At 47.0% G+C, this 25,800-nt stretch overlaps 1 protein-coding gene across 11 annotated transcripts in view; it reads left to right on the top strand.

The window, feature by feature from the left end:
- The window catches only part of agrn (agrin), a 534,448-nt gene that overhangs the window by 446,954 nt on the left and 61,694 nt on the right, over positions 1-25,800 (top strand). For all 11 annotated transcript variants that reach the window (XM_038822298.1, XM_038822297.1, XM_038822305.1 and 8 more), the window contains 8 exons: positions 3,543-3,667; positions 7,383-7,488; positions 12,306-12,698; positions 15,223-15,354; positions 16,929-17,056; positions 18,094-18,208; positions 18,352-18,471; positions 24,313-24,675. In XM_038822298.1, coding sequence (XP_038678226.1) covers positions 3,543-3,667; positions 7,383-7,488; positions 12,306-12,698; positions 15,223-15,354; positions 16,929-17,056; positions 18,094-18,208; positions 18,352-18,471; positions 24,313-24,675 — 1,482 coding nt within the window. The remainder of the gene's footprint in view (positions 1-3,542; positions 3,668-7,382; positions 7,489-12,305; positions 12,699-15,222; positions 15,355-16,928; positions 17,057-18,093; positions 18,209-18,351; positions 18,472-24,312; positions 24,676-25,800) is intronic.

Raw genomic sequence — 25,800 nt, 5'->3', positions numbered from 1 at the left:
CGCACATCTTTGGACTGTGGGAGGAAACCGGAGCACCCGGGGGAAACCCACGCACACAGGGGGAGGACGTGCAGACTCCACACAGACAGTGACCCAGCCGGGAATCGACCCTGGAGCTGTGAAGCATTTATGCTAACCACCATGCTACCCTGCTGCCCCAACCTGCTCCACCAGTTTGTCTTTTACCTCCAGCAAGTTTATTCTGCATTCAAACTGCCTCTGCATCCCCTCCACCAACTGTTCCAGTTTTGTCCATTGATACTCATTTAGAGGTGGACCCAATAACCATTGCCTGCCTTTAATCAGGCAATTAGCTTCCCAATGTAATTGCCAAAACATGCACTTCCTGATACCTTGTCATAGAATACTGTGACCGATTCAGTCACATAAGATTTTTTTTAAAACACATAAATGTCAGCTTCTATATGAGGGATTCACAGAAATGGTGTAAAAGCAATTGGAATAAATAATAAAAGTCAGAAATTTTGTATGTACACAGTGGGTTTTTGATACCTAAAAAGAGAGAAGCTGGATTAAACATCCAGCACGGCATCCAGAATGGGCAACACGATAGCATTGTGGATAGCATAATTGCTTCACTGCTCCAGGGTCCCAGGTTCGATTCCAGCTTGGGTCACTGTCTGTGTGGAGTCCGCACATCCTCCCCGTGTGTCCGTGGGTTTCCCCCGGGTGCTCCGGTTTCCTCCCACAGTCCAATGATGTGCAGGTTAGGTGGATTGGCCATGATAAATCGCCCTTAGTGTCCAAAATTGCCCTTAGTGTTAGGTGGGTTTACTGGGTTATGGGGATAGGGTGGAGGTGTTGACCTTGGGTAGGGTGCTCTTTCCAAGAGCCGGTGCAGACTCGATGGGCCGAATGGCCTCCTTCTGCACTGTAAATTCTATGAAACATGCTAAATGTCCGAGGCCCAATCATCTTCAACTGCTTCATCAAAGATCTCCCTTCCGTTATAAGGTGAGAAGTGGGATGTTTGCGGATGACTGCACAATGTTCAGCACCATTCACGACTCCGCAGATAATGAACCAGTCCATATCCAAATGCAGCAAGACCTTGACGCTATCCAGGCTTGGGCTGATACGTGGCAAGTTACATTCGTACTGTGCAATGACATCTCCGACAAAGTATGGGGATGCCGGCATTGAACTGGGGTGGGCAAAGTAAGAAGTTTTACAACACCGGATCAAAAGTCCAAAAGGTTTGTTTCGAATCATTAGCTCTGAAAGCAAGTGATTCGAAACAAACCTTTTGGACTTTAACCTGGTGTTAAGAGAGTTCTTACCATCTCCTACAAGAGAGGATCTAACCATCGGCCCTTGAAATTCAATGGCATTACCAACACTGAATCCCCCACAATCAACATCCTGGGGGTTACAATCGATCAGACACTGGATTAGCCATATTACTACTGTGGCTACCAGGACAGGTCAAAGGCTAGGAATCCTATGGCGAGTAACTCACCTCCTGGCCCCCCCAAAGCCTGTCCACCATCTACAAGGCACAGGTCAGGAGTGTATTGGAAAACTCTCCACTTACCTGGATGAGTGCAGCTCCAACAAAACTCAAGAAGCTCGACATCATCCAGGACAAAGCAGCCCACTTGATTGCTCCTCCTTCCACAATAAACATTCCAACTATCCAACCTCGACGAACAGCGGCAGCCTTGTGTACCATCTACAAGGTGCACTGCAGTAGCTCACTGAGGTTCCTGAGGCAGCACCTTCCAAACCCATGACCACTACCATCTAGAACAGGGGTGGGCAAACTACGGCCCGCGGGCCGCATGCGGCCCGCCAAAGGTATTTCTGCGGCCCACCAAGTCATTTAAAAAAAAAAAAAAAATTTTTTTTAAATAATTTTTTTTTTTTTTAATTTTTTTTTAAGGTTAATGGGGGGGGAGAGGGGGGGCTGTTGGGTTACTTACTGGTATAGGGTGGATACGTTGAATTGAGTAGGGTGATCATTGCTCGGCACAACATCGAGGGCCGAAGGGCCTGTTCTGTGCTGTACTGTTCTATGTTCTATATGAGGCGCCCAGAATCATAACCGGGTGAAGTAATTATTTTACTTAATATACTATGCGGCCCTTTGTGAATTGTGAATTTCTGAATGTGGCCCTTGCACGGAAAAGTTTGCCCACCCCTGATCTAGAAGGCCAAGAGCAGCAGATACCTGGGAACCCCATCACCTGGAGGTTCACCTGCAAGTCAATCACCACCCTGACTTGGAAATATATCGCCGTTTCTTCGCTGTCGCTGGGACAAAAATCCTAGAACACCCTCCCTAACTGCACAGTGGGTGTACCTACACCTGAAGGACTGCAGCGGTGCAAGTTGGCAACTCACCACCACCTTCTGAAGGGCAACTAGTGATGGGCAATAAATGCTGGTCTAACCAGCGATGCCCACATCCTGTAAATTAACTTTTTTTTAAAGACCCTTTGACAAAACATCATGGTTTGTTGGGAGGTCTTCACCCAGAATATAATCTGGTTCTTTCTTTACAGATGCCGATGGGCCTTCTATGAATTTCCAGCATTTTCTACAATGTTAAGAATCTTGAACAATCTAACTTACATAGAAAAACAAGTGTTGAGCAATAAGTTAGCAAACTGTTGATGACGTGAGGGACAGGTGGTGTGAGAAATGTGAATGTCATATAGATGGGGAGGTGCTTCTCTGAGGAATAGTGGGCGGGATTCTCCAATCCCGCAGCAGAGTGTCCACGCCGTCGTAAATGGCGTCGCATTTTACGACGGCGTGAACGGGCCGCTCCCACGACTAACTCTGGCCCCTCCAGGGGGCCAGCACGGCGCTGGAGTGGTTCGCGCCGCTCCAGCTGCAGATCCTGGCACGAACTGTGCGCGCTGGATCTGCGCATGTGCAGTTGTGCCGCCGCCAACAAGGACATGTGCAGTGGCACCGGCGCCAACGTGCACATGTGCAGTGGCCTCCTTCAACGTGCTGGCCCCAACGCAACATGGCGCAGGAATACAGGGGCTGGTGCGTAGGAAAGGAGGCCCCCCCAGCCACAGAGGCGGGCACGCCGATCGGTGGGCCCTGATCGCGGCCAGGCCACATCGGAAGCCCCCCCCCGCCCCGGGTCGGACCCCCCCCCCCCCCCCCCCCCCCCCCACAGGCCGTCACCCGACCCTTACACACTGAGGTCCCACCGGCCCAAAGCAGGTTAGAACGGGACCGACGGGTCTCGCCTCTTTCTTACGGCTGCTCGGCCCATCCGGCCGCGTAGTGGCCCACGACCGGCACCGCGCCAACCACGCCGGCGCCGATTCTCCGCACCGCGGAGAAGTGAAGTTCTGTCTGACCTCTACTTTGGAGAGTGGATATTGGTGGGCCTGCTGATCTTTTGTTTCACTATTGTTTGTTCTTGTGCCTCTCGGTGGCGAGGGAAAAAAATAATCTAACTTCCGACTTCGCTTCTTTGTCGACAAATGCATTAAAAACTTTCAGAAAATGAATACAGAGAGAGAATTGAATGAGTTTATTTTCCTACTTTCCCACAGATCCATCCATTTCCAAATCATGTGCTGATCTTCAATGCCAAAATGGAGCAACCTGTGTGGAGAATATCGGACAAGCTCACTGCGAGTGTCCCCCACCTCTTTGTCCAGCGAGTAAAAAGTCAAAGGTAAGACTTCATTGGTGCTATTCCTGTTTCACCTTTTCTCCTGAATGCTCGATTTGAGAATACGATATCCTTCTAAAGGAGCCATTTTACAAAAGTCTGTTCCTGTTTCAGAGTTTCAGTCAACATTGCATTTTGCATTTTTTGCATTTTGCAAATTCAGTCGAGCATTCCCCATGTTTTTCCACCCGAATTTCCAAAATGTGCTCCTGATGGAGGTAGCTATGCACCAGGAATGGAAATTCGTCCATTAAAATCCTGCTCCCTCCACTCCCCAGTGCTCGCTGGCAACATAAAGGTCCCCTTAGTTCAAGGATGCTACCTTTTCTTCATTTCCCTTGGAAGAGGAACAAAATGTTAGTGGAACCAAATTGACCCAAATTCAAAGGGAGGGATTGTAGTGACAGTTTTCAGACAGGGGAAGAAATGGCAATGGAGCTTAGATTCGGACTTGAGATTGACAAATTTCCACCCCAGTGTATCAGAAGAAATGGGTGAGGATATTATCTTTGTCGCTAGATTCCCCAACCTCGCTAGATTCTGAAATTGTACAAATGTCAGTCCATTGTTTAAAAAGGGAAAGTCAGAGAAACCACATTGTTGCAGAGTAGCCAGTTAAAACATCTGTGTGGTGAAGTTACTGGAACCAAAGATCAGGAAAGGAGTAGCTAGACATGTATGAACTGATCAAAGAGTCAACATAGGTTTATCGAGGGTTACAGATGTCCTGGCATTGTTGAGTACTTTGAGGAAGATGAACAATATGTTGTTGGTATGGACCATGATAAGGCATTTGATAATGTAAAAGTTCTTCCTGTTTATTTCCTTTGTTCCCACTTATTTTATTGTGTGTGTGTGTATGTATGCGTGTTTGTGTGTGAAAAAGGTATTAGAAAGTCAGTTACATTTTCTGTACAGTTAATTATAGTACTGTACATAATAAAAGGTTACTTGTGTTATAGTTACAAACCTGGAGACTGCAGTTTATTGGGCTCAATCAAGAGCCAATTGACCGCACACTAGGCCAGAGTGTCGTGACAATTAGGTCCCGCACAAGCTTAGAACATTGGTTGGTAATTGACTGCGTGGCAAGAGAATTGATTCTGACTGACAGGATGTAAGGTGTGCCCCCCCCCCCCCCCGTTTCCCATCCCCCAGAGAGGTCTACTGGCGCATTGTTTTTTCCACCATATGTAACGGTGACTTGGATGAAGGAATAGGGAGTTGTTTATCTAACGCTGCAGATGCCGTGGTTCAAGAAGGCGGCACACAACTCCACCTCCTCAAGGGCAGTTAGGGCTGGTCAATAAATGCTGGCCTAGCCAGCGATACCCACATCCCATGAATGTGTTTTTAGAAAAAAAAACTTGTTTGGCAGTTCAGTAAAGTTTTGTCAATGGGAACCAGAACTAAAGCAACAGAGTGTGTTCAGACCACAAGACGTAGGAGCAGAAATAGGGGGCGGGATTCTCCCAACGGGCGGCTAAGTGCCGACGCTGGAGTAAAAACGGAGATCCCAGCCTGATCCCAGCATCGCGGGGTCCGCGCATGCGCAGTTGGGCCGGCGCCAACTAGCGCATGCACAGTGGCCTTCTTCCCTGCGGCGGCCCCGATGCCAAATGGCGCAGGGCCCCAGGACCCTCTGCGGAGGAAAGGAGGCCAGGGGGTCAGAGATGCCGGCCCGCCAATTGGTGGGCTCTGATCGCGGGCCAGGCCACTACAGAGCCCCCCCGAGTTAGACCCCCCCTCTCTCCCCACAGGACGTCCCCAGACCCTTCAAAGCCAGGGTTCCGCCGGCTCAGAGGATGTTAGAACGGCGCCGACGGGACTTGGCTTTTTGTTGACGGCCACTCGGCCCATCCGGCCGGAGAATCGGCGAGAGTCTGCGCATACCCGGACCGGCGCCGCGCCGTGCTGGCACCGATGGCAGCGATTCTCCGCACTGCGGAGAATTGCGCCCGGCGTCGGGGCGGCGTGGCACAATTCGCAAGGCGTCGGGCCAATTCTCCGACCCGGCGGGGGACGGAGAATTCCGCCCAGGATGTTCGGAGTGACGGGCAAGCAGGAGGGACACGTCGCGAGGGACCGGTCCTAGGGCAAGCTAAGGCCCAAACCAAATTGTAAATAAACGCTTGTAAATACGTGTTTTGGCCATATTGGGGAATGTAAAATATGTAAAGTGTAAAATAAGAGGGGGAGCATAACCACAGTTGTACTGAAGATACTCGCTTGTGAGTATATGTGTTGATTTTTGTCGCAGTCGTGTACTTTACAAATTGTTGGATATGGAACATAGAACAGTACAGCACAGAACAGGCCCTTCGGCCCTCAATGTTGTGCCGAGCCATGATCACCCTACTCAAACCCACGTATCCACCCTATACCCGTAACCCAACAAACTCCCCCTTAACCCTACTTTTATTAGGACACTACGGGCAATTTAGCATGGCCAATCCACCTAACCCGCACATCTTTGGACTGTGGGAGGAAACCGGAGCACCCGGAGGAAACCCACGCACACAGGGGGAGAACGTGCAGACTCCACACAGACAGTGACCCAGCCGGGAATCGAACCTGGGACCCTGGAGCTGTGAAGCATTTATGCTAACCACCATGCTACCCTGCTGCCCCCCATATAAAATATGAAAACTCAAAAAAAACATTTTAAAAGAATAGCCGTTCGGCCCTTCGAGTCTACTCCGCCATTCAATAAAGCTGTGGCAGGTAAACCGGGAATGTGTGACAGTCGTATGTTTTGAATCTGAAAAGAACTAAAGAATATATATTTTTTTCTATTCTTTCATGGGATGTGGCCGGTGCTGGCTGGGCCGGCATTTACTGACCTTGACCTGAGTGGCTTGCTGGGTAATTTCAGAGGGCCTTTCAGAGTCAGCCACGTTGCTGTGAATCTGGAGCCACAGAGGCCAGACAGGGATGGCAGATTTCCTTCCCAAAAGGACATCCAGGGAACCAGAAGGGTTTTTACGACAGTGCTTATCAAAAGACGTTTAATTCCAGAATGTTATCAAATTCAAATTACACCATCTGCCATGATGGGATTTGAACCCACAGCATTACCCTGGGCCTCTGGATTACTAGCCAAGTTAAAATACCACTAAACCACCACCTCCACGCTGCGCGGTTCTGAAGAAGCAAGCACCAAAACCTCAGTAAGGATATATTGGCCTTGGAACGGGTACAGCACCAATTCATAGAACGATACCTGGGTTTAAAGGATCAAACAATTAGGTCAAATTGGCGTGACCTGGCTGATGTTCCCTTGAATTTAACAGGTTGAGGAATGAGCTAATTAAGGTATTTGAAATGATGAAAGGATTTGCCGGGAAGGATATGAAGAAACAATCTATTCATGCGCAGGAATCCAGTGAAAAGTCTTAGAATCAGAGATTTGCCTTTTTGATATTGGATTCAGGAAGCATCTTTTCTCACAAAGTGGAGGGCGTAAATGTGGAACTTGATCCACCGAAAGCTTTTGGATGCTGGGTCAGTTGAAAATTTCAGGGCTCAGGTGCATGGATTAATGCTGGGCCAGGGTGGCAAGGATATGAAACGAGTACTGTGGATGGCGTTGAGGGACTAACCCTCCACAATTTAACATAACGGAGAGACTGAATGGCCTATTGCTGTTGTTTCTGTGTTGTTGGGCATGCAGTTCAGTGTTTGACCCTTGTTTATTTGCCTCCTTGTACAATATCAGGTTTGCGGCTCAGATGGCATTACCTACGCCAACGAGTGCCAGCTTAAATCTATTATGTGCCGCCAGGGCACAGCAATTGCAGTTGCGTACCAGGGGCCTTGTCAAGGTAAGGAAGTTGATCAAGCACAGTGCAATGTTTTAACTTGGAAGGGAGAAGCAGCGGGGGATCAGGAGAAAGACTATGGAGAGTTAGCTGAAACCCCCTGTGTGGTGTTTGCTGGCAAAATGGATTCAGATGAAGCTCGCAGAGTTAAATAGGTCGTTTGTGTCCTTTTGAAAAAAGCTCACTGAACTGTTCGCATGGCGATAGAGCCCTGTTTACATGGCATCCGAGTGCAAGGCGAAAGCTTTCTGAAAGAAACCCATTGAAAAGTGATGGTACCTGGTTAATGTTTTGCTCCAAAGTTGAATTGCTGCCAATTTGAAAAGGTTTTTACATGAGGTCGCTCACTCAGTTTGGTTCCCAGGGGATCGGCATTTGTGAGCTGGCACCAGCCTAATGAAATTTGGGGTGCTGACACTGCATCATGCACCTGACCAGGTAGATATCAGGAGTTGGGACTCTGATCGGCTGTACAGAAATCAAAGCAAAAACAGGTCGCCTGAGAACACACTTGGTATACAGACGGTCCCTTTGTTCTCCAGTTGCCAGCATCAATTCATTCTGAGTATTGTATCCAGCGTTCATGTCCAATTTCAGATACCCGATGGAACAGCGAGACAGAAGAATGTTTTCTCACCTGAGTGTGCTATGTGCAGCCCAGGCTTGCAGTGAGCAGCTGGACTTCAAGTCAATGACCAGCAGCCCATGTTTGACTCGGGGCAGGGCCAGCCGAGGGTGTGATGCAGCGGCCAAATGTGGAAACAGTCCCTGGAGCGAACTGTGGATAAAACACATGGATAAACTCTGAACTATGTACCCGAGGAGGGAGCTATTCTTGAAGGGAGTGCGGTTTAGGAAATCAACGCTACTATGTTGAAACCCTGACAGCAACAAGCGGTCACTTTGAATGTGATGCTTGTCAGGAATGCAACATGGGTGAACATACCCTTGGGAATAGGATTGCAGGAATCAAACTATTGATTATTTATTTATTTTAAAAAAAATTTAGATTACCCAATTATTTTTTCCAATTAAGGGGCAATTTAGCGTGGCCAATCCACCTACTCTGCACATTTTTGGGTTGTGGGGGCGAAACCCACGCAGACACGGGGAGACTGTGTAAACTCCACACGGACAGTGACCCAGAGCCGGGATCGAACCTGGGACCTCAGCGCCGTGAGACGGTTGTGCTAACCACTAGGCCACCGTGCTGCCCAAACTATTGATTATTGATACATTTCCAGCGTTACAATAGGGCAATCCTTTCATAGAATTTACAGTGCTGAAGGAGGCCTTTCGGCCCATCGAGTCTGCACCGACCCTTGGAAAGAGCACCCTTCCCAAGCCCACACCTCTACCCTATCCCCCGTAACCCCAACTTTCCTTTGTCTATTACACATCAGTGATCTGAAACATGTCAACAAATTGTGTCAACGTACGTTTCCAACAAATAAAAATGGGCATAAGCTGAATCTTAAAGCTCCCCCTGCTGCCCTGCCCCCAACAATAAACCTTTTGCATGTGGCCTATATTTTTAAAATAACCACACGCTGAATTATTGTAAAGGTCACAATCTAATGGAGTTCACGCCATGTTGTAAATAGCTCTGGTGCTTTTATTTTATGTTTATTTTCTGATATCCTTCCTCACTCCCTGAAGGGGTGGACTCGTGCTTGGTTGGCGCCAGTATCACGGCTCAGCCCTGTCCTTTTGCCCGCGGACCTTGAGGCCCCCAACCTCCACCACAACTGAAAGCTGTAAACTCAGCCAAGACCAAGGGGTAGACCGCTGGATCTTACTCATTCGCATGGCTCAGTACCTTGATGAGCAGTTCAGCTACTGAATCAGTGAGTGGGGAAGCTGCCATGAGGAAGTTCTGGTTGCACATAACACACGACGTTTGGGAATCGCTGTACCGTGCTAATGAGCAAATGCACCAATGAATTATTGCATGCCACCATTTTATCCAGTTGCTTTTGAAGTATTTTTAAAGCCAGTGTTTCACTGATTATTGCACAGTTATTCTCCTCCAGATAATGTTACGTCCACAATTATCTGCGAGAGTTGCTCTGAGAGCCACCACTGTTTTTTTTTATAGATTTAGAATACCCAATTCATTTTCCCAATTAAGGGGCAATTTAGCATGGCCAATTCACCGACCATGCACATCTTTGGGTTGTGGGGGCGAAACCCACGCAGACACATGGAGGCTGTGCAAACTCCACACGGACAGTGAGCCACCATTGTTGAAGTGCTCACTAAATAGTGCATGAGACGGTAAAAACGCACTGTGAATTCCACTAGCTGTTTCCCCTTCAGTGTCTGTGAATTAATATGCTGTCATTTCCTCCCTCACCCTCTGAGAATTGCAGTAGAAATAAATCATGTTTGCAGCTGCTAACAATGGAATTAAGAATGGAAAGCAAATTGTGAGGCCAACAGGTGTCCAGATTTGGAAAACATGGCAGACCGTGACAGCAGAAGTTCACATGCTTTGCAATAGTCACCAAGAGTGTAAGATTCACATTCTCGAACCTGGTCCCAGTCCAGATAAAGAACATAGACCATACAGTGCAGAAGGAGGCCATTCGGCCCATTGAGTCTGCACCGACCCACCCAAGCCCTCACTTCCACCCTATCCCTGTAACCCAATAATCCCTCCTGACCTTTTTGGACACTTAAGGGCAATTGAGCATGGCCAATCCACCTAACCTGCACGTCTTTGGACTGTGGGTGGAAACCGGAGCACCCGGAGGAAACCCACGCAGATATGGGGAGAACGTGCAGACTCCGCACAGACAGTGACCCAGCTGGGACCCTGGCGCTGTGAAGCCACAGTGCTATCCACTTGTGCTATCGTGTTGCCCCTATGTATGTATAGTATGTCTATGTATGTATATCTATGTATAGGTTGCATTACTTTCAAATGCGCAGCACGGTAGCACAGTGGTTAGCACAGTTGCTTCACAGCTCCATGGTCCCAGGTTCGATTCCCGGCTTGGATGACTGCCTGTGCAGAGTCTGCACGTTCTCCCTGTGTCTACGTGGGTTTCCTCCGGATGCTCCGGTTTCCTCCCACGGTCCAAAGATGTGCAGGTTAGGTGGATTGGCCATGCTAAATTGCCCTTAGTTTCCAAAAACAAAGGTTGGGTTTGGTGAAGTTACGCTGATAGGGTGGTACAGAGGTATGGGGGTAGGTTGGAGGTTTGGGCTCAAGTAGGGTGCTCTTTCCAAGGGCTGGTACAGACTCGATGGGCCTTCTGCACTGTAAATTTGATGATTCTATGAAATGGCAACAGCTCTCTCACATATCCTGCAGCTCTGGATTTTACAGATGTCCACGGCCATCTCATGGAAGATCCTGGCTGCTGTTATGTGATGACAAGCTTGGGAATGACAATCTTGGGTTACATGCCCATGAAGACCACCGATGTGGAAAAATATTTATTGTCATGGCTTACGGGAAGTGGACGAGATGTTTGTGCAAACTATAATAAATAGCTACTCTCCCTCTTTTGTCCTCGCCCTGAAAACCAATGTGTGCTGTATTTAAACACCTCGGGCAGGATTCTCTAAAAATGGGGTTATGTCTCCACACCGGCATGAAAACCGGCGCCAACGACTCCAGTGTCAACGGCCCCCGAATGTGAGGAATTCTCCCCTTTCTAGGATGCTAGGTTGCTGCCAGAGTCATCCCCGCAGCTCCAGCTGGCGGGGAACGGCCCGCGCGAGTTGTGCGGACCAGCCAGTTTATTTAAACGCATGCGCAGATTGGCTGGTGTATTTCTGCGCATGCGCGGGGGTTCCCGTCTCCGTGCCAGCCCCCTTGCAATATGGCGGAGCCCTACAGGGGCTTGGCATAGAGTAAAGTAAGCCCCCACGGAACCAACCCGCCCGCCGATTGGCAGGCACCCATCGCGGGCCAGGCCTCCCCCCCCCCCCCCCCCCCCCCCACAGGGGGCGGATCCCCCCGCCCACCCTCCAGGACGGCCCCCGCACACTTACCTTCCAGGTCCCGGCGTGTGGGAGGTGAGTAATCCACACCGGCAGGAATCAGCCAAACTCGTCGGCCACTCGGCCCATCGAGGCCCAGAGAATCGCCCAGGTGGGGGGGGCTGCTGTCAACGGCCACCGACCAGTGTCGTCGCTGGAGAATAGGGAGGCCGGAGTCGGGGCGCGATTGTCCCCCCCCCCCCCCCCCCCCCCCGGGGCATTCTCAGACCCGGCACTGGGTCGGAGAATCCCGTCCCTCGTTTTTGGTCCTTTATTATCTAAAATTTGGCAGGTCAAATGTCCATTGGGAAGCTTCAAATCTTGCATTTCCTGTACAGCGTTCCTAACCCGCTTGCTGTGATTGTCACGTTTCTGTAAAAGCAATCATCTGTTGAGATCAACAGCAAGTGAAATAATGGATGCTTTGTTGAGCCTCACGCATACCCATTCACTGTTCTGGGGGGCCTTTTCAAGAACTAATGACTTTGTCTCTTGTGTGTGAGCCCAAAATGACTTGAGACCATCTGCTTTGCTGCAGTTAACCTTAACCATCTTGCCTTTCATGAAAATTGCATTGAATGTTCAGTTTCAAAGAGTTCAAGTTCGAACGATGCAAAATTATTTAGTTAGATTTACTTGCATGCCTGTTAAAATTATGAAGTTGATCCGTGTGTGTATGTAGCTTAAAATGTTCTGTTCATTTTTAGGCTTCCAGAATTGAGGAGCCATTCCTTAAAGCCTGCTGTTACCTATATTTGTTTTGATGCTATGCTTTCCTAAACATTTACTTCTGTAACACTTTGGAAAAATCTCACCTCTTCATGCAGGAACTCCACTGAGACCATCCGCTCCTCCGACCGCCCCCTCTCTTCAGACAACCAAAGGGTCAAAGGTGTCTTCGTCGACAGTCAAGCCTTCGACAAGGGAAGAAATCATTCCGACAGAACGGGTTGAAAAGAAGGAATCTGAAATTCTTGAAGCCGCGTTCAACCCTAGATCCACAGCATGGCCTGCACATACCACACGATCACACATCCGGGCCAAGTCATTCATGATAACCAAGCGACCTTTTGTCACTGCCTATCCTCCTACCACTCCCCAGCCTCCAACATCAGTCATTCCATCTGAGCCCCCTGATCTGTCAGGCAGTGGGGATTTCAGTGGGGATACAGATCTTGAAGCAAGTGGTGATCTAGAAGCTAGTGGAGGAGAGCCTATGGGTAATGTGAATTGTTTCTGCTTGGTGAAATGGTCCATGGGGATGCATGAGAGCGCTTGTTTCTTGTGGGGTGCTGCGCAGAACGCTGAATTCGAACAATGGTGCTTTAGGATTATTGGAATTAATACCTAGGCGCAGAAGCCAATCTCTTAACCTTTCACCTCCCCTCCCAAAGAGAGGTTAACTTTGGGGGCCCAAAATCTAGATTGCAGGAGGAAAAACCAGCGGTGTCTTAGCAAGAGTCTTGCTTTTAAATGGTGTTGGTGTTGGAGTCATGTGGCACTGCTCGAAGTGTTAATGAGAGCCACCATTGAAGCTGAAGAGCCCTTCAACAGTTTTGGTGGATCAACCATTGAGTAGCTCACTGGGTGAAATGAAATGAAATATGATTGATCCAATTTAGAATCGTAATTGTCGCCCAAGTTTTGCAAATCTTTGAACTCAAAGGTCTGTCAAGTGTAATGCTTTGTGTATAAAGGCTTACAACTGCTAATTGCAGTTTAAGTCTATTGCAATAATTTTATAACCTGTCAAAAGACTGAGGTACAAACAATGATGGACAGGTAAAGATCTTCTCCATCCAGCCTCTCTCATACCATTTGTGATACCTTATTCATCACAGTATAGATACTCCCTACCCCGCCCAATATCAATGCTCCTCTGAGAGCCGAAAGAACAGATGAAAAGGTAAAAAGGTTCCTCTGCAACCTCCTTATTGCAGGGAAACGTAAAATAATTGCTCAGCAAACTGATCTTTGCCCCATCCAGCAAAATAGCAACATAGAGGTTCCCGAAATGGGCATCACCATTGTGCACTGTCCTTCATTTAGCACAAAGCCATATTTTAACTAGCCCTAACTAGAGGTTAACCAGAATATTAACCTCGTGGATCAGCACAAATTCAAAAGTCAAACATAGCACCTTAGTCCACAGGCTCCTCTCCCATCAGCAGTGCTACCTAAAATGTTCTCGCTGCCCCGCAGAGTTGGAAAAGCAGAGTCACTGGGCACGTGCTGAAGGCTGGTGACCAGTAGGAATTCAGCTATTCCCATTGAAAGTAAAGCTCACCATTCAGTTCCCCCAGTGACCATGTGGTCATACGTGTGAGACCTCTGCCCTTGCAGCTGAACTTGGCCATTAGCTGTTTGCAGTGAGCAAGCTCAAAGTGTAAAATTGGAATACAAAGAATTATTCTAGTACTTATATTTCAAGTAACTCTGTTAAGTTGAGTATACATTAAAAACCTTTGCTGTAAATAAAGGTGCAGAGTAGCATTCATTAGATACAATATTTATCAAAGCAGACAGATGCAACTAAATAATTCATGCCTTACATTGGCTTTATCTGGCAAGTCTCCGTTGCATATGTATTCTTTATTTGCACCAAGAGGATTTATATAAAACATAATTTAACAATGTTCTGAATATTAAATAAGTGACTGTGATGGCAACCCTACTGAGTTGATGTGTGCGTTCCCAGTGACCTCACGACACCGTAGAAGGTTTTTGGTTGTCAAGGCAACATATTTTCTGTGATGTGTCATTCACAAGCACGAGGTACAAGTTCACTCCCCTTGTCCGTTTAAACCCAATTTTTATAAAGCACCCAAAGGTTGGAGTCTAAAATTGTGAAGTCGCTCGATCCAAATGCTTCATCACAAAATCCAACAGCAGAGAAGGAACCGTTCGGCTCACATGCTGATTTGTTCGAGATTCTGTTGCCTTTTATGGGATCAAACCACCTTTTTTAATGTGTTAGCGGAGAAAGTAATTTTATGTTATTTGTGTCGAATATTCATGTGCTAATATCGATTTCACTGCCCAGAGTGCTGTGAAAGAATGGATTAATATAGATTATGGCTTAGACATGCACGAATAATTGCAGTTTGTGGCTGGTTTAGCACACTGGGCTAAATCGCTGGCTTTTAAAGCAGACCAAGGCAGGCCAGCAACGCGGGTTCAATCCCCGTACCAGCCTCCCCGAACAGGCGCCGGAATGTGGCGACTAGGGGCTTTTCACAGTAACTTCATTGAAGCCTATTCGTGACTATAAGCGATTTTCATTTTCATTGTCATATTTTTGGTGTTAATATGTAGACATCATAATTTGTTCAGTGTACAACGCTGTTAAAATAATCGCCTCCAGTTGTTCTGTGGGTCTGTCAGATCTTTTTTTTTAAATAAATTTAGAGTACCCAATTCTTTTTCCAATTAAGGGGCAATTTACCTACCCTGCACATCTTTGGGTTTATAGGAGTGAGACTCGCGCAGACACGGGGAGAATGTGCAAACTCCACGCGGACAGTGACCCGGGGCCAGGATCGAACCCGGGTCCGCGGCGCCGTGAGGCAGCAGTGCTAACCACTGCGCCACCGTGCCGGCCTGGGACTGTCAAATATAATGGCCTTTACTTATTGCATTTAGAAGCTCAAGTAAAGCATTTAAAAGATGCCTTGAACAGCTTTTAATTTTTAGAGTTCAGTGTGTAGCTGACCTAAGTTATAGCTCGGTATTTGTCATCTGTAGGTTCCAATGAGTCCTTAATAGTTGTTCCAACGCCAGTCCCAATTGAAAGGTCATCGTGCGATAACACCGAGTTTGGCTGTTGTCCTGATGGAAAAACGGCGTCTGTGGATGGTGAGGGAAGCAACTGTCTACGTAAGTACCTCGATGAACACAAGAGCCACATTTGGCTGAGATCACTAACACTTTTCCAGAGCCAGGTGGCTCTGCAGTTTTTGTCAGCGTGCCAGGTGTTGGGTGAACTGGATTATTTGGGGGCAGTGTTCTGAGTGTAAACTCACGTTACCTTGTCCACATCAGTGCATATTGATAAGACACAGACTGCCTTCACGTGCACACAAAAATTTAGCCTTCACTGTCTTAAAAACTGAACCTGGTTTAGCACAGGGGCTGTTTAGCACATTGAGCTAAATCGCTGGCTTTAAAAGCAGGCCAGCAGCACGGTTCGATTCCCGTAACAGCCTCCCCGAACAGGCACCGGAATGTGGCGACTAGGGGCTTTTCACAGTAACTTCATTGAAGTCTACTCGTGACAATAAGCGATTTTCATTTTCACAGGGCTAAAGAGCTGGCTTTTAAAGCAGATCAAGGCAGGCCAGCAGCACGGTTCAATTCCCGTACCAGCCTCCCCAAACAGGCGCCGGAATGTGGCGACTAGGGGCTTTTCACAGTAACTTCATTTGAAGCCTACTTGTGACAATAAGCGATTTTCATTTCATTTTTCATTTTTCCGGTGCAGAAATTCCACCCGCAGAAGTTGTGGCAATTTAACACAGGCACCTGATGGATCCATGGGGTACAATTTACTCTTGTTTTTACTGCGCTGGTTAATGAAGTTACATTTTTGTCTGCAGTATCGTAACGCAGTTTGTTCACCCACTTAGTGTTAAAATAGTAGAGCCAGTGGCAATATTCTAGCACAATGATAACAGAAATGCAGCAGAAAACAAATCCCCTCGTGTTTCATTTTCATTTTTTTAATGAGACTATTCCAACATTTTTTTAATTGCGAACCGACAATTCATTTTCTTTCCAAGTGCCTACATGTAGCCAGCCTAAGCAGGTTGGCCGGGACTTCACAGGAATTCTGAAAATCCATTCAGTGAGAGCATTGCGGTAGTAAATGCGTCTTCGTATTTTGCAAATTATAGATTTTGAATTCATTGCAGACGAATGTGTTGGAAATTCTTTCTCTCCATAAACCTCCAATCAAGAACTTAAGTAAATGATGGCATTTCAAATAATAGAAGGAATTGAATCAATCAGCGATGTATTCATGCCTGCATGAAAGTGCAGTCTGAATGTCACTGATGCAAAGTGTGTTTTAATTTCTATTGAGAAGCTACTGCTCTGGAAATCTAATTTCTTTATTCATTTCCTGCTGGTTTAAACCTGCCTCTTCTCTAACAACTCTTTTCTCTTTGTCTGCTTAACTTCTTGCCAACCTCAATAGTTTGGAGCTGTGGAGCAAATCTTGTGGTAAAATCTGGTATTTATGGCATTGTGTTATGAACCAAATTCACATGTACACCTATTCCAAGCTTCCTCTGAACTACTAATTCAAAGAATATGTCATTCTACTAACCCTAAGACTGGCACTACCAACCACCATTCACTGTTCTATCAGCCAGTGATACAGCTTTGTTTATTGCTGCTGACAGGGGCATTGATTAATGCCAGGTTTCCCACTGTGATTTTGCTTTCAATAGCTACTAAGGTATTCCAAGGAGTGCTCGTTTTGGAAGAGGTCGAGGGTCAAGAACTTTTTTACATTCCGGAGATGGATGATCCTAAGTCGGAACTGTTTGGTGAAACGGCCAGAAGTATTGAGAGTGCTGTAAGTGATAGTTGGCAACTGATGAATGATCCTCTTGTCCCCCGAAGTAGGCCAAGGATGTTGGCGGATACTGTTAATTAGCCAAATCCGTTTCCAGAAATTAAAAGTGAAACTTGCTAAATTTTTGGTGCGCATCAGCTTCTGAAGCTTGATCGCTAACATGCCGATGGATCTCGTTTCTGATTTATTTGCCATGCATTGTAATGTGTTGGTCCAGAGCCCACTTTCTTCATTCTCTATGAAGAATGGATTGAGTATTGCTGCCGCAGAGCATTGCGGTTAATCCCCTCTTTCACCAGCAACCTCTGGGAACCGCGTTTTCATCCCTGGGTGACATTCACCTCCATTCAGCCTCCTACTGCTGTTACCCTTTTTATTTAGCGAAGTAAGTTTTGCTTGCCATTTAGTGGAGAGGGAGTATATACTGCAAATGCTTTTCGGTTAAAGCAAATTTAAATTAAACCTGGTTCACGGCAGCAATGGAGTTTCAAAGAACAATACAGCACGGGAACAGGCCCTTCAGCCCTCCAAGCATGCTACCTGCTGAAACTAAAACCATCTGCACTTACAGAGTCCGCATCCTTCCATTCCCACATTATTCATATATTTGTCCAGATGCCCTTAAATGCCGCTATCATACCACCACCTTCTCCTTCCCATTCCAATGAGCCCATTAGGAACCCTTCATTACAGGCATTTGCTAATATTACGCTTCGCTTAATCTTGGCAAACAGCTTGAAAATTTGGCACAAGTTGTTTCGCCCTCACATTTTCCCTTCTGTCCGTATCAGTTGCACCCGTCACATTTTGGAAGCCCTCCTAAAATTGGGCACTCAGTCAGTCATTCTGTGTGTTGGGGTGAGGGGTAAGGATACCAGCAAAGAGGTTACCCATCCACACAATTTTGGTTGAGAACCACACACAACGCAATTATCTCTGAATAGGAATTGACTAGTCGCATTGTTTTGAGCCGGGTTAAGGTTGTTGCTAACGTCTGATTGTTTAACCATGTGTCGCACAATCTCAACTCCGTCCAGCTGGAAGAACTCTTGGGGAACTCGAACGTGAAGAGAGATTTCAAGAGTGTCCGAGTGCGTGGTCTGGGTTCCAGCAAATCCGTGCGTGCCACCATTGAAGTCCACTTTGACCCAAGTAAGTACAATATGGGCCAACCTATCGCAAGAGTCAATCACAAGGAATGAACAGAAAGGTCAATAGGCTAGTCTTGTTCCAAGGATTTTTAAAAAAGTTGCAGAATCTTTTTGTGTCAATATTATGTTTTCTAATTTTCCCAGGAACAATCTACACTTCCCGTGATGTACAAAAGGCTTTACTTCAGCAAGTAAGACTCTCGAAGAAGAAATCTATTATTGTGAAGAAGCCAGAACAGGACAATATCAAAATCATGGACTTTGGTAATGTGTTTTCCATTCTCTTTCCCATGGCCACCTGCTCAGATTTCTGTCTTCATTCTTACGCTGTTAGAGGCCTCTCTGGGTGAGAGTCCCACTGGTCCTTCATGCCTAGGCTGACACATTGAGCATCACTGGGCTATTTAGCGTTGTGGAACAGCTGAACTGACTTGGCAACCCACACACATCAGTGCAAAGCAGCCAGAAGTCTTGGCCAGACTGTCCCACAATGCCATCGTAACTCTGACTAAATAACACAGGCCCAAAACCTAAACCAGAGACCTTCGTAGTCTATAAAACTCCTGGTCACGATTAGTAACTTTTTTCTGAGTTGTATAAATGCACCTTCTTTACCAGCCTATAAATGGAGTCATTATCCATTTTTAATTGTCAGTGCTTGTTAACGAACGGCATCTTCTGCCAAGTATTCTGAACCTTACGGTGCTGTACTGTGGAGAAATATAACTTGCTGGAATGTTAATATTTGCACCCTCCAGGGAAGGCTAGCATCTCTCACAGCGTGTTCTGGGTAACACAACCTCATCATAATCAACTCAGCTCTGCAGATGTTCCTTTTTTTTGAAAGAAAGGTACACCTCCGCAGAGTTTTGGCTGACAACTGGAACAGCTGTTTTATTTGCTAAAATTCTCCGGAAAGTTCCACGCAGCATGTGATAAAATGCTTGCCAGGCTGAAGTGAATGAAAGAGTACCACTATCACCCTCTAGTGGTAGGAAGGTAAATAGACCAAGGTTCTCGGTACCTAATTAAGTAAAGTCCCAGATGACCATAGGCTGCTTTCCCCTTTGAGTGGGGCAGAACTGACCAGTGGCGAGTTAACCTGAGGATCACCACACCTCAAGCGGGGAGCAAGGTTGAGAAGGCGGTACGGGAATTGAACCCACGCTACGGGCCTTGCTCCGCATCACAAACCAGCTGTCCAGCCAACCGAGCTAAAGCGGCCTCAGTACATTCAGGGTGTGGGACAGTCTACGTGGCAGAGCATTGGGTTCTGTGAACGTGCCCTGTGAAATCTTAAAGCAAAAGTAAGGTCAGAGGTCCACTTTGAAGAAAAGACATTGATGGGTTTGCACTCCACTTGCTGTTGCTGTACTGATCCCTGTTTCGAGCCCAGGAATCTACGGACAGGATTTTCCCGCTGGCTGGATCTTTTGGGGCCGCCGAAGGTGACTCCCCCCCCCCCCCCCCCCCCCCCCCGGACGCAGCGGTTTCCCCAGCGGCAGGACAGGCGAGCCACACAAAATGGCGTAGACAATGGAAAGCAATGCCAATGGGGGGTGCATAAAAATCCCGAACGCCGGGAATGAGGGATGGAATCCTGAACTGTGGTGCCATCCGCCGTTTTAAAATTCCTCCCCCGTCCCCCTTCCTCGGTTTCAACATGGACAAAAGCATGGCTATTCAACCCATTGAATTTACACCACGGAAACAGGCTAGTTAATTCTGGGGGACTTGCCCGTTTATGTTCCCTACGGACTTCTGCTCAATCTATTTATTTAGTCTTCCCCATCAATATAATGCCATTAAACAGGAAATTAGAGGCGCATGGAATAAAGGACCATCTGTGATTATGGGTGATTTTATTCCACATATAGATTGGGCACATCAGGATTAGCCACAATACCATGGAGGAGGAATTCCTGGACTGTACAAGGGATGGTGTTCTGGACTAATACATTGAGGAACCAACAAGAGAACATAATAATGATCTTTATTAGGGCTTACATTAACACTGCAATGAGGTTACTGTGAAAATTCCCAGTGGCCACATTCCGGCGCCTGTTTTTTAAAAATATAAATTTAGAGTACCCAATTCATTATTTCCAATTAAGGGGCAATTTAACATGGCCAATCTACCTACCCTGCACATCTTTGGGTTGTAGGGTTGAAACCGATGCAAACACGGGGAGAATGCGCAAACTCCAAACGGACAGTGACCCAGAGCCGGGATCGAACCTGGGACCTCGGTGCCGTGAGGCAGCAATGCTAACCACTGTGCCGCCATGCTGCCCATGTTCGGGTACACTGAGGGAGTATTCAGAATGTCCAATTCACCTAACAAGCACGTATTTCAGGACTTGTGGGAAGAAACCGGAGCACTCGAAACCCATGCAAACACGGGGAGAACGTGCAGACTCCGCACAGACAGTCACCCTAGCCGGGAATCGAACCTGGGACCCGGCTGCTGTGAAGCAACTGTGCTAACCACTGTGCTACCGTGCCGCCCATCCTGGACCGGGCAATGTGTAATGTGTAACAGCTGCTTCTGTTCTGCATCAGAAAAAAGGGCAGCACGGTAGCATTGTGGATAGCACAATGGCTTCACAGCTCCAGGGTCCCAGATTCGATTCCGGCTTGGGTCACTGTCTGTGCGGAGTCTGCACATCCTCCCCGTGTGTGCGTGGGTTTCCTCCGGGTGCTCCGGTTTCCTCCCACAAAGATGTGCAGGTTAGGTGGATTGGCCATGCTAAATTGCCCTTAGTGTCCAAAATTGCCCTTAGTGTTGGATGGGGTGACTGGGTTATGGGGATAGGGTGGAGATGTTAACCTTGGGTAGGGTGCTCTTTCCAGGAGCCGGTGCAGACTCGATGGGCCGAATGGCCTCCTTCTGCACTGTAAATTCTATGAGAACGGAATCATTGGCAATATAGTTGCGCGAGACTTCTTGGGGATGAGCAACCACAATATGAGATAATTTTCCATCAATATGGAGAGCAGAGTGGTTGATTTTGAGACTAGGGTCCTGAATCTTAATAAAGGAAACTGCGATGATGTGAGGCATAAGTTGGCTTTGATTGATTGGGGAACATTACTTTAAGGAATGCAACAATTCCTTTCTGGCACATTAGTAAGATGGGAATGTTAGCCAATCCATGGCTTACAAGGGTAATTAGAGATAGTATTCGATCCAAGGAAGAGGCATACAACTTGGCCAGGAAAAACAACAGGTCTGAGGATTGAGAGCAGTTTTTAATTCAAGAAAGACCAAGGGATCAAATGGTGAAATAGAGCACGAGAGTAAGCTTGCAAGGAACGCAAAAACTGTCTATAAAAGTTTCTAATGGTACGTGAACAGAAAAAGATTGCTGAAGACAAATGTAGGTCCCTTACAGTCTGCACATCCTCCCCGTGTGTTCGTGGGTTTCCTTCGGGTGCTCCGGTTTCTTCCCACAGTCCAAAGATGTGCAGGTTAGGTGGATTGGCCATGATAAATTGCCCTTGGTGTCCAAAATTGCTCTTCGTGTTGGGTGTAGTTACTGGGTTATGGGGATAGGGTGGGGTTTTGACCCTTGGGTAGGGTGCTCTTTCCAAGGCACGGTGCAGACTCGATGGGCCGAATGGCCTCCTTCTGCACTGTAAGGATCGGACAGAGTTGGCATGGATTTATGAAGGGGAAATCATGCTTGATAAATCTACTGGAATTCTTCTAGGACGCAACTAGTTAAGTTGACAAGAGGGGGCCAGTAGATGTGGTGTATTTGGCCATTAAGAAGGCTTTTTACAAAGTTTTGCATAAGAGCATGTAAAATTAAAGCGCATGGGATTGGGGGCTGTGTATTGAGGTGGATGGAAAACTAGTTAGCAGACAGGAAACAAAGAGTAGGAGTGGACGGGGTTTTATCAAATTGGTAGGCAGTGACCAGTGGGGTACCGCAGGGATCGGTGCTAGGACCCCAGCTGTTCAGAACATATGTTAATGATTTAGATGAGGGAACTAATATCTCAAAATTTGCAGATGGCACCAAGTTGGGTGGGAGGGTGAGCTGTGAGGAGGACGCAGAGATCCTTCAGTGTGATTTGGACGAGTTGAGTGGGTGGGCAAAGGAATGGCAGATGCAGTATAATTTGGAGAATGTGAGGTTATCCATTTTGGTAGCCAAAGCGAGAAGACAGACTATTATCTGAATGGCCATAAATTAGGAGAGGGGAATGTGCAACGAGATTTGGGAGCCCTCCTACACCAGTAACTGAAAGTAAACATGGAGGTACAGCAGGCAGTAAAGAAGGCAAATGGTATGTTGGCCTTCGTAGCGAGAGGATTCTCGTACAGGAGCTGGGATATCTTGCTGCAATTATGCAGGGCCTTGGTGAGGCCACAGCTGGAGTATTGTGTGCAGTTTTGGTCTCCTTATCTGAGGAAGGGTGTTCTTGCTATGCAGAGAGTGCAGCGAATGTTTACCAGGCTGATTCCTGGGACAGTGGGACTGACGTATGACAAGAGATTGAATCGGTTAGGATTGTATTTGCTGGGGTTCAGAACAATGAGGGGGGATCTCACAGGAAAAGATTCTAACAGGACTGGACAGGGTAGATGCAGGAAGGATGTTCCCGATGGTGGGTGTGTCCAGAACCAGGGGTCACAGTCCAAAGACCATTAAGGGCAGAGATGAGGAGAAATGTCTTTACACAGAGAGTGGTGAGCCTGTTGAGGCCAAAACATTGCATGTTTTCAAGAAGCAGTTAGATACAGCACTTAGAGGGTGGCACAGTGGTTAACACTTCTGCCCCCTTGGCCCTGGGTCACTGTCCGTGTGGAATTTGCACATTCGCCCCATGTCAGTGTGGGTCTCACCCCCACAACCCAAAGATGTGCAGGTTAGGTGGATTGGCCACCCTAAATTGCCCCTTAATTGGAAAAAAAAAGTAAAATTAAAGAAACGATATAGCACTTGGGACGAAGGGGATCAAAGAATATGGGGGGAAAGCGGGATTAGGCTGATCTGGACTTTCAGTTCTGGAATTATCCATGCAAATCCTTTTTGCTCTTCCCCCAGTGCTTCTCTGTGTAATGTGGAATCTAGAATTGCCCACAGTGCACTCTGAGTGTGGTCACACCACTGCAGTCAATGGAAATGAATGTAAGACACTGTGTAAAAGGTCAGCCAATCCCGTTTCACCCATTTGGCACCATCGCCCAAGATTATTTTCGGCCCCCAACTACATTTAAACGCTTTTCAATTCTGTCCCTCCAGCAATGCTACCCAGCGTTTTGTTTGAACCTGGGCTTGTTTCATCCTTCAGTCTTTCAGGTACGTGGAGCAGTACAACCTTTGTGCTATGGGCTTTTAACACTTTGAACTGTAGCAGATATGTTGGTTGGCCGGAATTAGACGTTGTCCACTAATTCACAAGCCTGCATGGGTAGGCGAGAGGCTCAAAACTGTTTTTCAATGATAGGCAGGTAGAGAAGAAGCCCTTTGTCGGCTTATCCTGATATTTGAGGCCTTGGCAACTGGTGAGGGAGAGAGAAGTGGGTTCTGCGTTAAGAATTGCAGAGTCTTCCCGTACATTAGCTGTGATTTATGTTCATAGCTTATAGTGGATGTTAGGCTCATTGCTTCACCTTTAAACCATCCAAATGATCTGGGGGAGGAGGATTTCTTAAATCTTGTTTTTCCCATAAAACTGAGGGGCTAATAACCTTCACCATCTTCCAGTTGCCTTTTGTATTCCATGGAATGATAAAGGGAGTGAGGGTGAGTGTCTCTATTTTTCCTGCAAGGTATGTACAGCTCAAAGACAGATGTAGAATGCGGCTGTGAAGTGAAAGTTCTGGAAATTAAATCACCCAGATAGCATTATGTGGATCTGAAATGTAGGTGAAAAATATATTTTTAATTTTAAAAAGTACCTTGCTGTGTGGATACAATTATTTTTTGTTTTGACAGACTGATGTACAAATGGAGGTTGTTATAATTAACATTTGACAGATTTATGTAAATGTAGCTTATCAAAATGTTTTAAATTCTGTTGCCATCCATTATGGGACAGGTGGTTTAATTTAGTTTGTATGTGGGTTTTCTTATCTGATTTTTGTTGTAGATTTGGCACCAGTGTTGTTCACAACCACCAGCACAACCACAGCAGCCACAACAATTCCGGTAACCACTGCGTCTACACTGGTCACCTTCCCCCTGACCATTACCAGGCGGCCCCTCTCTACCACCAGACGGCCGAAACCCCACCAACCGGTCAAGGCGCTTTCCACCACGGCAACCACAACAAAGGCAGCCACGACCAGGAGGCCCCATATCCCCAAGGAAATCCATGACAAACTGCCAGTTGTCTACTACCCCAAGCCATGTGATGTCCATCCTTGCCTCCATGGAGGTACCTGTGAAGATGATGGGAATGATTACACTTGCAGTTGTCCGGCTGGAAGGGGAGGAGCAGTTTGTGAGCAAAGTAAGAAATGCAAGAGTGACAATGGGGCGTTTTTATTTTCTAAGTAATCAGTCGAAGGGTGAGACTCCCCGTTGCTTCCCCTTGCCTCTCCCCCAGACTTGTTCTCTCCAATTCTTTGTTTCCCCAGATGTTGTTGGCTCTTAACTGGTGTAAAGTTTAAAGGCCCTATGGTCTTCTGCACAACTGGCCATTAGACATCTCGGACCTTTGTGAGTGAATGTTGGCAGGAGATTAGACTGAAGGACATCAAATCTGATTCCATCTTCATCTAATTTTCATAATAACCATCCCCAGGACAGCACGGTGGCACAGTGGTTAGCATTGTTGCCTGCGGCGCTGAGGACCCGGGTTCGAATCCCGGCCCTGGGTCACTGTCCGTGTGGAGTTTGCACATTCTCCCCGTGTCTGCGTGGGTTTCGCCCCTACAACCCAAAAGATGTGCAGGATAGGTGGATTGGCCACCCTAAATTGCCCCTTAATTGTAAAAAATAATTGGGTACTCTAAATTAAAAAAAAATAAAATAATAACCATTTCCAGTAGAGATCGCTGCAATAAGAAGTCAGAGTGCCGATAATAGCCATCCCCCCCCCCTGCCGGGCCCAGAGAGGTATGTGGCCATTTACAGTATCCGACCGTTGCCATTGCAGTCATCAAACTCTCTTAGTGTGGACCAATGATTGAACCTGGAACCTTGCTGATACCCATGAAGCAAGAATTTACTCCTGGCTCTTAAACCTTTCCCTTTACTTTGTTTCTCTAAGTATCATGTCTGGGCGAAAGAAACATGGAGGTGTCTTTTTTTCCAAGGCCAGCATAGTTTTCTGATAGTCACCCACCCCACCCCCAACGCCACCCTTCTTTATTTAAAAATATTGTTATTAAAGCTTTTCAATTTTACCAAATAATACAAAAAGTTTACATGTTTACAATTCCCCAAATACAACGTACAAGAAAAAATACTGAATACAATATAACCCCGCACAGCTCATATCTGTCCCTTCCCAACCTCACTCCACCCCCCACCCCAGCAACTGACACTGATTAGGTTCTTAAAACATGCAATGAAAGGTTGCTACCGTATCCGGCGCCCTGAAGATGGAAACAAGACAGGCTCTGATTCGACT

The sequence above is a fragment of the Scyliorhinus canicula genome, chromosome 16 (genome assembly GCF_902713615.1).
Source record: "Scyliorhinus canicula chromosome 16, sScyCan1.1, whole genome shotgun sequence".
NCBI lineage: Eukaryota > Metazoa > Chordata > Chondrichthyes > Carcharhiniformes > Scyliorhinidae > Scyliorhinus > Scyliorhinus canicula.
Note: the sequence above shows the minus strand (reverse complement) of the source record. Positions and strands in the feature narration are given on the sequence as shown.